Source organism: Callorhinus ursinus, unplaced genomic scaffold, assembly GCF_003265705.2.
Source record: "Callorhinus ursinus isolate GAN/ISIS: 27379988/994484 unplaced genomic scaffold, GSC_fseal_2.0 scaffold16, whole genome shotgun sequence".
In the NCBI taxonomy this organism is placed as follows: domain Eukaryota; kingdom Metazoa; phylum Chordata; class Mammalia; order Carnivora; family Otariidae; genus Callorhinus; species Callorhinus ursinus.
This window is the reverse complement of record NW_027397078.1, coordinates 8,184,741-8,200,702: the sequence shown is the minus strand read 5'-3', so window position 1 is coordinate 8,200,702 and position 15,962 is coordinate 8,184,741. Positions and strand designations below refer to the sequence as shown.

At 37.6% G+C, this 15,962-nt stretch overlaps 1 protein-coding gene across 6 annotated transcripts in view; it reads left to right on the top strand.

The window, feature by feature from the left end:
* The window catches only part of USP9X (ubiquitin specific peptidase 9 X-linked), a 157,007-nt gene that overhangs the window by 100,071 nt on the left and 40,974 nt on the right, over positions 1 to 15,962 (top strand). For 5 of the 6 annotated variants that reach the window (XM_025857855.2, XM_025857856.2, XM_025857853.2 and 2 more), the window contains exons 19-26: positions 386 to 626; positions 1,173 to 1,322; positions 2,564 to 2,684; positions 10,342 to 10,472; positions 10,667 to 10,945; positions 12,098 to 12,223; positions 13,151 to 13,276; positions 14,917 to 15,083. In XM_025857855.2, the coding sequence (XP_025713640.1) occupies positions 386 to 626; positions 1,173 to 1,322; positions 2,564 to 2,684; positions 10,342 to 10,472; positions 10,667 to 10,945; positions 12,098 to 12,223; positions 13,151 to 13,276; positions 14,917 to 15,083 (1,341 nt within the window). Of the gene's footprint in view, positions 1 to 385; positions 627 to 1,172; positions 1,323 to 2,563; positions 2,685 to 10,341; positions 10,477 to 10,666; positions 10,946 to 12,097; positions 12,224 to 13,150; positions 13,277 to 14,916; positions 15,084 to 15,962 lie in introns of all 6 variants that reach the window. The other variant, XM_073901918.1, reaches the window with a different exon arrangement.

Sequence of the window (15,962 nt, the reverse complement as noted above, 5' to 3'; positions counted from 1 at the left end):
GCATTTTTGTTAATATTCTCAAGCTAAAGTTTATCTTTCACTTTTAAAAATAGTCTTAGTGAGTTGCACTTTTATGGCATTAAAATAAGTGTTAACTCAGGTCTCTGATTAATTTCTTATAACTAGTCATCTCATTTTCTGCAAGCATAGGTACAAGAATAACAGTGGGAAATGATTGTTGTATTTTCAAGATCACTTAAAATATTTGAAATTAAAAGACAATAAGTTTTTATTTTCAAGATCCTAAAAATAATAAGTATCCTTAACTCACTTTCTCTTGTTTAATAAGAAAATATTCAATATTAAATTCCTATGTTTATTTTCTTTACAAGAAGATACGAAATTCTAACTAGGATTTTTTTTCTCCCCCCCTCCCCTTCCTCAGAGCTTTCCGTGGTAAACACCTCTCTTTTATAGTTCGATTTCCAAACCAGGGCAGACAAGTTGATGACTTGGACGTATGGTCTCATACAAATGATACGATCGGTTCAGTAAGACGATATATTCTCAATCGTATTAAAGCCAATGTAGCTCATACAAAAATCGAGCTCTTTGTGGGCGGTGAACTGATAGATCCTGCAGACGACAGAAAGTTGATTGGACAATTAAACTTAAAAGATAAATCAGTAAGTATCTGTAATTACCAAACTTTACAAGAAGGTCAAACCTGGGGCACCTGGTTGGCTTAGCTGGTTAAGCATCTGCCTTCAGCTCAGGTCATGATCTCAGGGTCCTGGGATCGAGCCCCACATCAGCTCCCTGCTTAACGGGAAGTCTGCTTCTCCCTCTCCCTGCCGTTCTCCCTGCTTGTGCTCTCTCTCTGTCTCTGTCAAATAAATAAAATGTTCTTTAAAAAAAAAAAAAAAGGGAAGAAAGTCAAACCTATTTTTCATTTGACTAGTTAACAATTTATTTAGTAAATATTAATTGAGCATCTGTTATGTGTGAGGCTCTTTATTAGGTATATGGATTATAACACTAAGACTGGCATTATGGTACTTAAAATATAGTAGAAGTTTTGTAAAAATAAAACTCTTTGGTTGTTAGGCAGCACCTACTAATTGTATTTCTAGAAGTATTGCCTATAGTTTTTTTGTTTGTTGGTATGTTACTAACTTCTGTTTTGCATATTTTTCCTTGACTTCGATACTAACTTTGTATGTTATTTTCAGCTAATTACAGCCAAACTTACACAAATAAGTTCCAATATGCCTTCAAGCCCTGATAGTTCTTCTGATTCCTCAACTGGGTCTCCTGGAAACCATGGTAATCATTACAGTGATGGTCCCAATCCAGAAGTGGAAAGCTGTTTACCTGGGGTGGTGAGTAGATGGTTTTGAGCTACTATATGCAGGGCATTATAGAAATAGTTTGAGAATAAAGAAATACAGTTTGACCTCATATTGACCACCTGCCCCTCCCTTATCCTCCCCCCACCCCACCCCGGGGGTGAGGTAGAAAATTCATGTATATCTTTTATTTTTATTTATTTTTTTCCATGTATATCTTTTAACTCCCCAAAACTTAACTACTCATAGCCTAGTGTTAACCAAATGCCTTACTAATAACATAACCAGTTGATGAACACATATTTTGTATGTTGTGTGTATACTTACGTATTTTTACTGTATTATATATTGTATGTATAATATACTGTATTTATTTTTATAATAAAGCTACAGAAAAGAAAATGTTAAAATCATAAGGAAGGAAAAATACATTTATAGTACTGTCTTGTGCTTGTGGGAAAAAATATGTGTGTAAGTGAACCTGTGCAGTTCAAACCCGTGTTGTTGAAGGGCCAGCTGTATATAGACTAGTTCTTTTTTCTTGAGAAGTGTACAATTTAATGTGGCAAAATATCAATTAACTGTATAGTTAACCATCAACTTCAGATTAGATCTGAAAGGTGATTTGTAACTTGGTTGAAATTTAAAACATTTCCCTTTAGATACAGTATTTTTAGGTTTCATAAAATTAATCTATTATACAGCTGAATTAAAACTCTTAAAATATATAAACTTAGAAAAATATCACTGTATCTTATATTCGTACCACAGAAATGAATCCTTTCTTCACAACTGTTTCTGTAGGAAAATGTCTGCAATCTTTCTCAAGTTTTCCTTAACATATCTAGTATCTAAAGAAACAGTTATTCCTCCTTCCTTTACCCTCTCCTTCCACCCCTCCCCAAAGGAATTTTAATGGCTGCGATAATAACCAGCCACTCCAGTGTCAGAAGAATTGGCTCCTTACAACATTGGATTAGGAATTTAACTATTTGCAGGCATGACAGCTTTTGGCATATATGGAGTCTAACTTGTACGTATGAGAGAAATAATTTAACAAAATAATAAAAGAGCCATCACACAGAAATTATTGGAGATAGCTTGGATAATATATTCAGTGTACATCATGAAGGATTTCTACAGGTGGAATGATGGTTAAGACAGGCCATTTTAGAGTAGAAATGACACAAAAGTGTGGAAATTACTTATTTGGCTGTTTTTTTTGGGGGGGCGTGTAATTTATAGGTAAGTGGTTTGTATATTTTGTATTCTAGATAATGTCACTGCATCCCAGATACATCTCTTTCCTTTGGCAAGTTGCAGACTTAGGTAGCAGCCTAAATATGCCTCCTCTTAGAGATGGAGCAAGAGTACTTATGAAACTTATGCCACCAGGTAAGAATTTTTTTATGTGTATAATGCTCATAAAATATACGCTGGACAATAACAGGGTATATTAACAAATTATCTGTCTAGGTGGAATATCCTTTGTTATATAGACCACATCAGGAGTTGGCAAACTACAGAGCACAGGCCACATTCAGCCCACTGCCTGATTTTGTACAGTCCAGGAGCCAAGGATGGTTTTTCATCCTTAAATTGGGAAGAGGGATATCAAGAGAATAATATTTTGTGGTTCATGAAAATTACATGAAACTTATATTTTCATGTCCTAAACAAACTTATTACCGTGTGGCCATGCTCATTCATTTACATTTACTAACTGTGGCTACTTTTGTTTTTAAAACAGCAGAGCTCAGTGGTTATGGCTGACCACCCTATGGTCTGCAAAACCTTAAATATTTATCTGACCTCTGCACCGTATTATGGACCATGTGTCATCTGTCGCACTGTTTCTTTTTTTATTCCTTAGAAACAAACACTTTAACGTGCAGCTTTTTTCTTGTATATGTATAACATATCTGTAAATAATAAACTCATACAACTGTGTCTTTGTCAGTTTTAGATACCTACTGAGTTTCTGTCGTAGAGATGAAAACTTAAGTCTTATTCTCACATTCTCCCCATTTTTGCTTAAATTCGTAATCTAAAATTGATGCTAAAATGTAAATTTACATTTCAAGAGTCTGAAAAGTAGTTTGCCTGGATTACTGACAACTTTTTTTTACTGGATTTAATACCACCTTTTCGTTTTCTTCATTTTCTGTACACCTATCACTAATTCATCCCATAGATCTTCCAATAACTTCTCAAAATAATTTCCCATTGTTATTTGCATTATATGATCTGTCAGGTTTCACTGTTTTCTGGAGCCTTTCTGCCTCTCATCTGTTGCTCTTTGCCTTCTATACAGCTACTGTTGCGGGACTTCTTTCTTCACCTTTTCCATGGCAGGGGGTCCCTATTCTCAGGTTCTGTGTCTTGGGCCTTTCTTGAAATTTTTTCTCCCCCCCCCCCCCCCCACAAGGATGTCCTCCTTACCCTGCTTGGGCTATAATACCCTAGACTAGGAGCCCTTTCACATACAGTTTAAACAGCACTAATAAAAATAATTTGGATCGGGCGCCTGGGTGGCTCAGTTGGTTAAGTGACTGCCTTCGGCTCAGGTCATGATCCTGGAGTCCCGGGATCGAGTCCCACATCGGGCTCTCTGCTCAGCAGGGAGTCTGCTGCTCCCTCTGACCCTCTTCTCTCTCGTGCTCTCTATCTCTCATTCTCTCTCAAATAAATAAATCTTTAAAAAAATAAATAATTTGGATCTTCAGAGAGAACTTGAACAGCCCACCAGGTAGTTGAACGTGGTTGAAGGCTGCCTTAGCAGATAATAAAAAGACATGAGACCAATAGAAAGTGCTGACTTGGTAATGCTGAGATAACACGGGGACGTGGAGCTCCGAGACAGATGGGCTGCCATTAAAGTGGGCCCAGAACAAACACCCAGAGTCCTGAAAGGCTGGGAGTGCACCTCTCAGGATAAGCTCTGTCTGCGTGCAGGTGCTCACTTTTCATTTTTCCTAAGAAGTTAAAAGGGCTTCTTCCTGTACAGCTGCCAGGCCACAGGGTTTTTGGTTGGTTGGTTTTGGTTTTTGTTGTTTTTGAAAGTTGCACTTCTTCTGTTATACTGGCACCTTCCACATTATACTTACACCCTTTTATTTGCCATTTGAATATGAGCTAATTGGGGTTTTAGAAACGTGTGACAACTTAGTAGACTGTACTTACTTCCCTGAAGTCTAATACTGATAGGTGCTTTCTTTTCTTTTGTTTCCTGCTTGTCTCTTGTTTTTGGAGAGTACCTTTTTTCCTATTATAAACGTATTTTGGGGGCGCCTGGGTGGCTCAATCGTTAAGCGTCTGCCTTCGGCTCAGGTCATGATCCCAGTGTCCTGGGATTGAGCCCCACATCAGGCTCCCTGCTTGGCGGGAAGCCTGCTTCTCCCTCTCCCACTCCCTGTGCTGTGTTCCCTCTCTTGCTGTGTCTCTTTCTGTCAAATAAATAAATAAAATCTTAAAATAAATACATACATACATACATACATGCTTATTTTCGGGACGCCTGGGTGGCTCAGTCGGTTAGGCATCTCCTCCAGCTCAGGTCGTGATCCTGGGGTCCTGGGATCAGATCAAATCCCACATTGGGCTCCCTGCTCAATGGAGAATCTGCTGCTCCCTCTGCCTGTTGCTCCCCCTGCTTGTGCTTTCCTCCCCCCTTCAAAATAAGTAAGTAAAATCTTTTTTTAAAAAATAAAAACTTACTTTCTTATTAAATAATTTCAAACTTAACAAAGAACAGTACGATCTCATTTACCCTTCCCCAGATTCAGTAGTTCTTACCTAACGTTTTGCTATATTTGTTACATGATTCTGTGGTAAGATATTTTTTTCCTAACCTTTGGAGAACAAGTTGTAGATACCCTGTCTTTTTATCCCTAAATACCTATTGCTTTCTAAGAACAAGGACATTCTCTTCAAATTACCACGGTATTAATCGAAAATACAGCATTGGGGCGCCTGGGTGGCTCAGTCCTTAAGCGTCTGCCTTCGGCTCAGGTTATGAGCCCAGGGTCCTGGGATCAAGCCCCACATCAGGCTCCCTGCTCAGCGGGAAGTCTGCTTCTCCATGTCCCACTCCCCCTGCTTGTGTTCCCTCTCTTGCTGTGTCTCTGTCAAATAAAATCTTTCAAAAGAAAAAGTACAGCACTGATAAATTAATTTATAGAACTTACATTTACTAATTATCTCCATAATGAACCTTAAAACTGTTTTCTTGTTGAGAGTCCAGTTCAGCTTCTTTACATTGCATGATTCATGTGGTATCTTTAATCTGGAACGGTTCCTCAGTCTTTGACTTTTATGACTTTGATGGTTTTGAAAAGTGCACAGATCAGTTGTGGTGTTAAATGTGTCTCCTTAGCTTTTGTCTGTTTCCTGATGTTATATACAGGTTGTACTTTTTTTTTTTTTTTTTTCCCCAGAATACCACTTATGTGATGCTCTTTCTCAGAGCATTATACCAGGAGGCACATGTCAGTTTGTCCTTCATTGGTGATACTATCCCGGATCACATAATTGATGTCTGCCAGATTTCTCCTCTGCAAAGTTACTTTTCCTTTTTTGGAGAGACGTTTTGAGACCCTGTAACTCTTTCCTCATCAAACTTTTACTGATTTTACCATTCGTTGTGATTATTGCTTGAATCCGTTTTTTCTGTAATGGTTGCAAAATGGTGATTTTATTTAACTTGATCATTCTACATTTACTGGTTGGCAACCCTATTTGTGATGTGTTATATGGCACAAGATGTTTAAAGCTCATCTAGTACTTTTATCCTAGCCCTAGAATCAGCCATTACTCCTTTCAGTGAGTGGTTATTTAGAAACCAGAAACTTACTAGTACTGGGGTGTCTTGTTTCCAGGCCTTTTCATTAAACTGAGGAAGTAATACACATCTATATCAATTTCTGTATCTGTCTCTGTTAGAAAAAACAAACATGGGTTCATACTGGTACTACTACAGCTTCTTCGTCTTTCTCAGTTTGATATTTGTATCTATAAATTAGTGGGATCTGCTTCCCAACTTCATTGATTTATTGTTGGTGCGGGGTGGGGGGGGTGACTTGCTTCTTATGCAGACTTCAGCCACTCTTGTTAGGTCTTTGATTCATCTCTACTTTCCCAAGTACCTATTGTTTTCATATCCTTAGCTTTTCTAGGATTCAGTGGGGCATTAACTTAATAAGTAGCCTCTTCCCCACCCCCTCCACCCTCTTAACTAACCCCACAGGTGCTTCTTGGTTCATCTAAGCCAGCTGTCTTCCATCCCCTCTATACCTTCGGTAATTGGCTTACATCTTTCTAGTGTTTCTTCATCTCCTATTTGTATGTCCCTTTGAGTTTATAATATTTTATAATAAGTTATTCTCATTGTAGTGGGGTTTGTGGGTGCGTTGCTGATAAATAACAGTTCAGTAATTGGCCCACATAATTTTTAAGACTGTGTTTCCATTATCTCCTTTTTCTAAAGCAAACACCGTATTGGCATTTCCCATCTTGTTTTCTGTTTAATGTGGGACAGAATCAGTTCAGGTATTTCTCTCAACCATTTAATTTAATCCTTATCCTTTACCTGTTGTACTGTTTAGAATTTGTATTGTTTTATTTACTGGTGTTTGAGTAACAGTTGTTTTTGCTTTATGCAGAGTCTACCTTCACAACATAATTTAAAACACAAACCCACTTCAGAATCACTGATCTTGTGATTTGAGTATAATGCCACTACATGGTGGGAGTGAGCTTTTGCCAGAAGTTCAGGCAGGAAACCTAAGAGTGCTTTTTTCATGTTTTATGTGATGAAAGTATAGTACCTAAATTTGAAATAGCCAACATTGAAAAAGCCAGTAGTGATCATATTACAGTAGACACATCACAGGCTTTGGACTCAAATGGACTTGAGTGAACTCAGGTTCTGATTCTAGTTGTTATTCCATGCCTTAGACATGTTTTCTTAATTTTTCAGAACTTCCTTATCTATAAAACTGGGCTAATAACTATTTCATGGAATTGCAGGGATTACAAGGGTAATTCATTCATACGTCTATGGAAAACCCCAGCCTAATGACTGGTATTTAATGAATATTCAACAAATGTTAACCTCCTCCCTGTCACTGTGGTTGCCTCATGCATGCACACACACATACACATTCATTATCTCTCTCCCTCCTTCCCTCCTCTAAGAAAGGAAGCAGGGACTCTAAGGAATTCTGTTTCTGGCTGTTGTTACTTTTGGGTAATCATTTAATGTTTGTGCATGCTTGCATATATTTTAAACTGGGAGAAAACCAAGATGGAATGAGTAGCTTTTTTTTTTTCCTAGTCATTGACTTTACCCTCTCTTAGTTCTTTCTGAACCTGCCTGAAGTCAGGTGCCTCTATTATGAATTGCTGTTAAACTTGGAACATCTCCAATCTTCTCTGTAGGTAATTTAATCTCTTGTAATTTAGACTGTGCTCTCTGTGTGCACCAGGAAAACAGATTCTTCTTGATACTGCGTGATTAAAACGTATACTGCTTTACCAAGCAGACTGAGTTGCTTTTCCTCTTCAGCGCTTCCACTTTTTTAAAGATTTTATTTGAGAGAGCGCAGGAGTGGGGGCGGAGCAGAGGGAGAGGGAGAAGCAGACTCTCCGCCGAGTGGGGAGCCCAATGCACAGTTCAGTCCCAGGACCCTGCGGTCGTGACCTCAGCCTAAAGCAGACGCCCAATCGACTAAGCCACCCAGGTGCCCCTACTTAGAATATTTTTAAACCAATAAGACATTCTCAAATACAGCCTATGAATTGGTTGGTTTTTAGAGAATAATTTGGTGTTGTATGTTAGAAGTCTTGGACCTTGGTGGTTCTTTCTGCTTGCAGGATTTTTTCCTGATGAAATAAATAATTGCAAAGATTAGCTGTTAGGATCTTCAGTATAAAAGAAATACTGGGAAAAAACCCTAAATGCCCAATAATAGAGATTAAACTGGTAAAATGACATAATGTTATTTTAATCACCAATTAAAAATAATACAGGGGATGAATATTTAATGACCTGAGAAGCTGTTCACAAATATTTGATTATAAGAACTCAATATTTTAGTTACATTATCTGTCACTGTCCCTTCAGAATAGGGAAAACCAATTTTAATACAAACTGAAGATTTTGTTTTTAAGATTTATTTATTTTGTTTTTAATCTTTATACCCAATGTTGGGGCTCGAACTCACAACCCCAAAATGAAGAGTCACATGCTCCACCAACTGAGTCAGCCAGGCATCCCACAAACTGAAGATTTTTTGATAAGATAAAATTAGCTTGCCGTACGGAAATTATAGTAATTTTCAGTTATCTTTATTCTTAATAAAAGCTTTTAATTTTTTTAAAGCAATCTTATTTATCAAGTGGTATTTTAATCAGTGCATTTACCTTGGAAATAATTTGATAATAGTACTACCTAAAGTTGATTGACTATTCTTAAGTTTGAATGTTTAGTAACTAATGCTAAGTTGTATCATGGGGTTTGTTGTTTTTAAACTCTTCGCTGTGATTTAAAAGAAAGGTGGGGGTGCCTGGGTGGCTCAGTCGGTTAGGCGTCCAGCTCTTGATTTTGGCTCAGTCATGATACCGAGTTCCACATGGGGCTCCACACTCAGCAGAGTCTGCTTGAGATTCTCTGGCCACCTCCCCCACCCCCCAATAAATGAAATCTTTAAAAAAGAAAGTAACAAACAAGCAAACTAGTGTTTTAATACCATGGGAGAGGGAAACCCTGTGCTTACTTTGAGGTAAATATTAATCACTATAGGTTTCTCCTACTCAAAAGTAGAGTGTTGCTATGAAACCTTTTGTAAGCCAAAATGGTGTAAAGCAAAGAAGCAGTTACCATTAGTTTATATGGAAAATTTTTTGAGTGTTCCCACACCCAAAAAGTAACCTCTTAGGCTTTTCTGATACCTTAGGACAAATCTTGTTGTAATGGCTGCACAAAATAAGAAAAACACAGATGCTCACAGAGGCAGTCTGAAACTCTGGTGGCCTGTTGCTGAGTGTTATTCCCAGGGAAGGAGCTTTGCGGGGCTACTTACGCTGCTTAGGGTGCACACTGCCTCTTAAACAGCTTTCTGCAAAACAAACACTGGATTCTATTTTTGCCTCTTTTCATAAAAGTGATCATCCTCTTTGGATTTCTTGTGGCTAATGAAAACAGGTGCTAATGCAGGTCTTTCATAACGGTCTGCCTATATTCCTTTTTTTTTTCTTCGCCATCTTTCCTTTTAAAATTCAGTTTCTAAGGTACCACTAAGCTCTTTCCATTAAAATAAAACAGTTAATGCATAGTGTCATGAAGGTGAACAATAGAGAAGTTGGAAGGAAGAGCTTCTAATTTTTTCTCTTCTGTTATTTTCAATAAGAATAACTTCTTTTTGGGGGCGCCTGGGTGGCTCAGTCGTTAAGTGTCTGTCTTCGGCTCAGGTCATGATCCCAGGGTTCTGGGATCGAGCCCCACATCAGGCTCCCTGCTCCTCCCTCTCCCACTCCCCCTGCTTGTGTTCCCTCTCTCGCTGTCTCTCTCTCTGTCAAAAAATAAATAAAATCTTTGAAAAAAAAAAAAACCTCATTTGAAATACTTGAACCCAATGGCCTTTAAAAAAAAAAAAAGACTTCTTTTTGAAGTGTACTGTATTTTTTAGGTTTCTAGTGGTTGTGGAGGCACGTTGATTTGAGGTCTCTGACTAGGTGAATACTGTCTCCTTCATGTTTGGGTTGACTGATTAGGAAGTCCTAGTTGGTTGTGATTTCTTTTTTCTTTTTTTTTTTTTTAATGTTATGTTAATCACCATACATCATTAGTTTTTGATGTAGTGTTCCATGATTCATTATTTGCATATATCTTTTTTTTTTTTTTTAAATCCAGATCCGGCTATTTTTCATGACGTATGAGCCTCTAACTCAATTGATAGACCGTATTGAAGTAGTCTTCAAAGTATCAAAAGTGAAATACTATGAATGCATGGATTATGTTGTGTTTTAGACTGTGTCTCCTGTTTTCTTACAGATAGCACAACAATAGAAAAATTAAGAGCTATTTGTTTAGACCACGCCAAACTTGGAGAAAGCAGCCTTAGTCCATCTCTTGACTCGCTTTTCTTTGGTCCTTCAGCCTCACAAGTGCTATACCTAACAGAGGTTGGTTTTTTCCCTTTTGAATTTATTTCATGTTCTTTGAACTTGACCTTTTTTTATATGATAATGTGAAGAACATGGATAAAATTTATAATTGAAATTTTTTTAAATGGTCAAGAATTTCTTAGCAATGATGATAGGGAAAATAAAAGTTCTCTTTTTAAACCCTTTTAATATGGTCTTTTTCTTTTTTCCAGGTAGTCTATGCCTTGTTAATGCCTGCTGGTGCACCTCTGGCTGATGATTCCTCTGATTTTCAATTTCATTTCTTGAAAAGTGGTGGCCTACCCCTTGTCCTGAGCATGCTAACCAGAAATAACTTCCTACCAAATGCAGATATGGAAACTCGAAGGGGTGCTTACCTCAATGCTCTTAAAATAGCCAAACTGTTGCTAACTGCCATTGGCTATGGCCATGTTCGAGCTGTAGCAGAAGCTTGTCAGCCAGGTGTAGAAGGCGTGAATCCCATGACATCGGTAATACACTTTTTAAAAATGTCTTATTTGTATTAATGGTAATTTTTTAAAGTTTGATTTCAGAGTTGATTCAGAATGTTTCAAATTCCCTTCCAGTGGTATCTTATTTCAGAGGTTTTTCGTCTATTAAATTCGTGTGAAAAGTGAAAATGCTGTTTACTGGCTGTACTCTTAAGAGGACAATTGCTCCCTACTCCTTTAAATCCTGTTTGGCTTTCAGTTATTTTAAACCTGATAAAAACTCCATATGAATCTCTTATTAACTTGTACCTGGCAGATACATGAAGATACAGGTGGTAATAGGAAAGTTGTAATTGACTTTAGCCTGCTACCAATCTCTCTTCCCACCTTGATAGGCTTAACCTCCAGTTCTGAGCTTATTCCGCCAACTCTGGACTCTGTCTTCGCCTTGGTGGCATACTTAATCCATCTCACCAAAAGTTCTCAGGACATGCCATAATTCAGTGTCTACTTACGAGAGGTCAAACTATACACTTAATTCTGACTAAAATTTGAGGTTTTCTAAAATTCATCACAAGTGATGGTTTACTAAGTTTACCAATAGAAGATAAAAGCTTCGGGAATATACATTCTATTTTTTATAAGTGGCTTAGGTCTTAATCAGGGAATTGGGAGTGTTGATTAGATATGTGATACATTAAATATGTGATATGGAATACCGCATATATTGTCATAATAGCAAACGTCAATAGCTGTGACTGAAATGCCTTAATGTTTCTCCTTTTCAAAGAAGACAATGATGAGCAGGGGAAATGGGAGCAGGTTCTGCCCAGAAGCACACATGTAAGAGGCGTGGAGTAATTCATTGAGTCTTTAGATAGAGTTGGAATCATCACTTCAGTTTATCACTTATGTCTGCAAGTTACACTGTGGCCACATGTAGAGACACAAGTTGAATTGATCTAGAATGGGTATTTGCAGAGGGACATGTAGCACCTTGTTGCACAAGGAAAAGTAGAGACCCACATTGTTGGCAATATGGACTGCTTTTTGTGTAAGTCACCGCAGTTCTCCAGTGTATATATATGGAACAGAGGTCATTTTGAGCTAGTGGTGATGGGTGGGGAGCAAGTGGTTGGGTCTGGTTCTGTACAAATTACTTACTTCAAGCAAAATGGTGGTTTTTTTCAGGTCAACCAAGTTACTCATGATCAAGCCGTGGTGCTACAAAGTGCCCTTCAGAGCATTCCTAATCCATCATCAGAATGCATGCTTAGAAATGTGTCCATTCGTCTTGCTCAGCAAATATCTGATGAGGTTAGTATTAAACTTTTTAAGCTGTGAAATCCTGCAAGGTCTGGTTCTGTGTTTGACCTCTATTTAAATAATTCTTACCACGATTTAAGGCTGAATTTTCCTAAGGCCCATTCACTCTAATCACTCTCTGTCTAGAGTTCCCTTAACATGAATTTTATCTAATATTAATGTTAGTACTTTCCATTTTGAATCATCTTTTTGTACAGTAAACAGCGTCCTTTAAAAGTATATAATTCAGTCTTCACAAATGCAGGTATGTATGAAACCACCACCATAATCAAGACATAGAACATTTCCATCACTCTGTATATCCCTTTGCAGTCCCTTCCCTCTACGCCAGGTAACCAGTGATCTTTTGTCACTATAGAATAGTTTTCATTTTCTAGAATTTTATACAGGTGGAATTCTACAGTGTGTGTTCTTTTATGTCTAGCTTCTCCCACTCCGAATAACGACATTGAGAATTATCTGTGTTGTGTAGACCATTAGTCCATTCCTGTTTGCTGCTGAGTAGTATCCCATTATGAATATTCTACATCCATACACTTGGCAATGGACATGTGGATTGTTTTCCTTTTCTGGCTGTGGATAAAGCTGCTATGACCATTCTATACAAGTGTTTGTGTGGACTTGGTTTTCATTTTTTATGGGTAAAAAAATGAGTAGAATGGTGGTGGGATCATCTTTGTAGTCTTTTTTAAGATGCTTCTGAAAGTAGTAATATAGGGCCAGTTAATAACTTGGAGAGCATACTTTGTCGTATTGCTGTTAAATGAAAAAAAGGGACAAAAGCAATTTGGGAACGTAAAGATAATAGTACTGCTTCACAGCCATTCCTATTTCTTTTACAAGGAGAAACGTTTTTTTCCAGTTATTATTTTATTCTCATATGCTATCACATCATTTTTATTATTCATTGTCTTGCAGGCTTCAAGATACATGCCTGATATCTGTGTAATTAGAGCTATTCAGAAAATCATCTGGGCATCAGGATGTGGGGCATTACAGCTAGTATTTAGCCCAAATGAAGAAATCACTAAAATTTATGAGAAGGTAAGAACTATCTCAGAAATAATTTCCTTTCAAATTAATGTTTGGGGCGCCTGGGTGGCTCAGTCATTTAGCGTCTGCCTTCGGCTCAGGTCGTGATCCCAGGGTCCTGGGATCGAGCGCCACATCGGGCTCCCTGCTCCACGGAGAGTCTGCTTCTCCCTCTCCCACTCCCCCTGCTTGTGTTGCGTCTCTTGCTGTGTCTCTCTCTGTCAAATAAATAAAATCTTTTTAAAAGTCAGTCAATTAATTAATGTTTAATTGTGTGTGAGGCTGAATCCTTACATCTGCTATCTTTAAAAATCCAATCATTTGCATCCTCATGGTTGAAAATTAAATGGTAGCTATAGGTAAGATGAGAATACAGTAAAATTTTACTTGTGAAGGGAAGTACTTCCGAATCCTGCCATAAAGCTGCTTTTTCATATATGAAATGATGTTTTTCTGCTTCTCACTAGAGTCATTTATGATCTCCTACTGAATTTGCTTTTTCCTATTCTCTCCATTCTTTTTCTTTCATCATCTTTCTGTCCTATGTAAATTTTGGTTTAGTTAACTTTCAGCTGTGGTGTCCTGGCATTTAAATATTTTTGTCTTTTAAAGCAGTCAAAGGTAGAAAGAGTGTCAGCCAATTAGGTATCATCTCTGACCTTCCCTTAGATGAAGCAAACTATGTATAGACATGAGGCTGTGTTTGACTCTTTCATTTCCTGTTATATGTACTTGCCCCTCATAATCACTGCTAAATATTTAGAAAAGAAAATTAAATTTGTAGGAACTTTTGGGCTTAGTAGAGCTTCCTTTTTATGTCCAACATAACCTGTTGAAAAACCCTGTTTTTCCTAGGATACATTTTAGAGTCCTGTAGTGTCTATCTGGTACAGGTCCTGGACATTCAACTAGTATTTTTTTTTTTTTAAGATTTTATTTATTTATTAGAGAGCATGAGTGGCGGGGGGGAGCGGCAGGAGGGGAGAGAGCAAAGCAGACTCTCCACCAAGCACAGAACCTGACACAGGGCTCAATCCCAGGACCCCGAGATCTTGACCTGAGCTGAACTTAACTGACTGAGCCACCCAGGTGCCCCCATTCAGATAGTATTTGAATGCTTGTTCTTTTTTAGGCATGTATTGTAATCATCACTTTTTTATAAAGTCAGATTAGAATTTATTAGCTACCTACCCAAGCATGTTTTGGGTTGTAAAACCTTCCGTAAAACCTTCCTGAACAATTATCTAAGAAAACTGCTTTAGAATAAAATGGCACTGTAGGTACGCTATATTTTGGAACTAGTCATAAGTTCCGAACTCTGCAGTGCTAGAGTGGTCCTTAAGAAAGGAATGATTGTTGGCTTCAGAAGATCCCTAGGAGCTCCCTAGGAGCCTGAAGGACAAAGAAACAGGTGGTATTCTCAGTGTGCTCCTTCATCGCTCCTTGGGATGTAGCAAAATACTGGAATTTAAGACTTCATTGTCTGGTTTAATCATTTCCATACTATTCTTAAACGGGTCTCAAGATGCAGGTAGAGAGGCTGAGGCCAAATGGTTTAAATGATCTGTAAGTTTTAAGCACTAACTTGAAGTTGTACGAGATTTTTCTTAAATGCATCTCTAGGTAATTTGCCTCTGACCATAATTTTACAGACCAATGCAGGCAATGAGCCAGACTTGGAAGATGAACAAGTTTGCTGTGAAGCATTGGAAGTGATGACGTTATGTTTTGCCTTGATTCCGACAGCCTTGGATGCTCTTAGTAAAGAAAAGGCTTGGCAGACATTCATTATTGACTTACTGTTGCACTGTCACAGCAAGTAAGTATCTTTTTTAATTATAAGAAACTTGATCTTTTGTTATGCAGAAATGAATTTATGCTGGCAGAATTTATCCCAGAAATCAAGTGTTTGTTGTCTCTGTAGCATGACAATAGGAAAATTTCCTTTAACCACGTTTTGCCTAGGCCTAACTTTGGTTTTAGTCTCTGCAAAATGGCAACATTAAATCTCAAAGTAAAATTAATTTTTTTTCTAATTTCAGAACTTAGTTTCACCTAAGAGATCTATTGTTTAGCACATGTTTAAAATCTGGTTTACAGGTTTCAGTTAAACAGGACAGTCGCCTCCTGTCTTGGATATGTAGATGCCAAGGTTTTTTTTTTTTTGGTTGGTTTGTTTCAAGAGATTGTTAATTCGGTATGAAATTCACAAATCAGGGTTATGGTGAGAACTTTTGCATTTTATAATGAGAACAAAGAGCAACTATATAAAGCCCTTGTTTTCAATTCAAGATCATTTCATCAATGATCTATATAAACTTTGTTTCAAACTTCTTTTTGTGCAAGTCAGGTTTGTAGAAAAGTCGGTTTCCATCCTCATGTCATTCTAATCCTGACCTTCGTGAAGTAACTCTTTAAACTGGAGCTCTAATTAGTATCACTGTTACATGTAAATCTGTCTTACATATATTTTGTGAAAAGACAAAATGTTCACTTTGGTTATGCTCTCAGATGCCATTCAGCAATGACAGAAATCACTGATGAAATTAATAAGTCAAAATAAAGTTTGCTGAAATAAAACCTAGTGATAAAGCTTTTTTAAAAAATGTACATTAATGGAATAGATATAACTTGCTCATTCCAGAGGATGCTGTAAAGTGAATTAGTGGGAATGTCTACTGTTTTAGAAGTTCCTTGG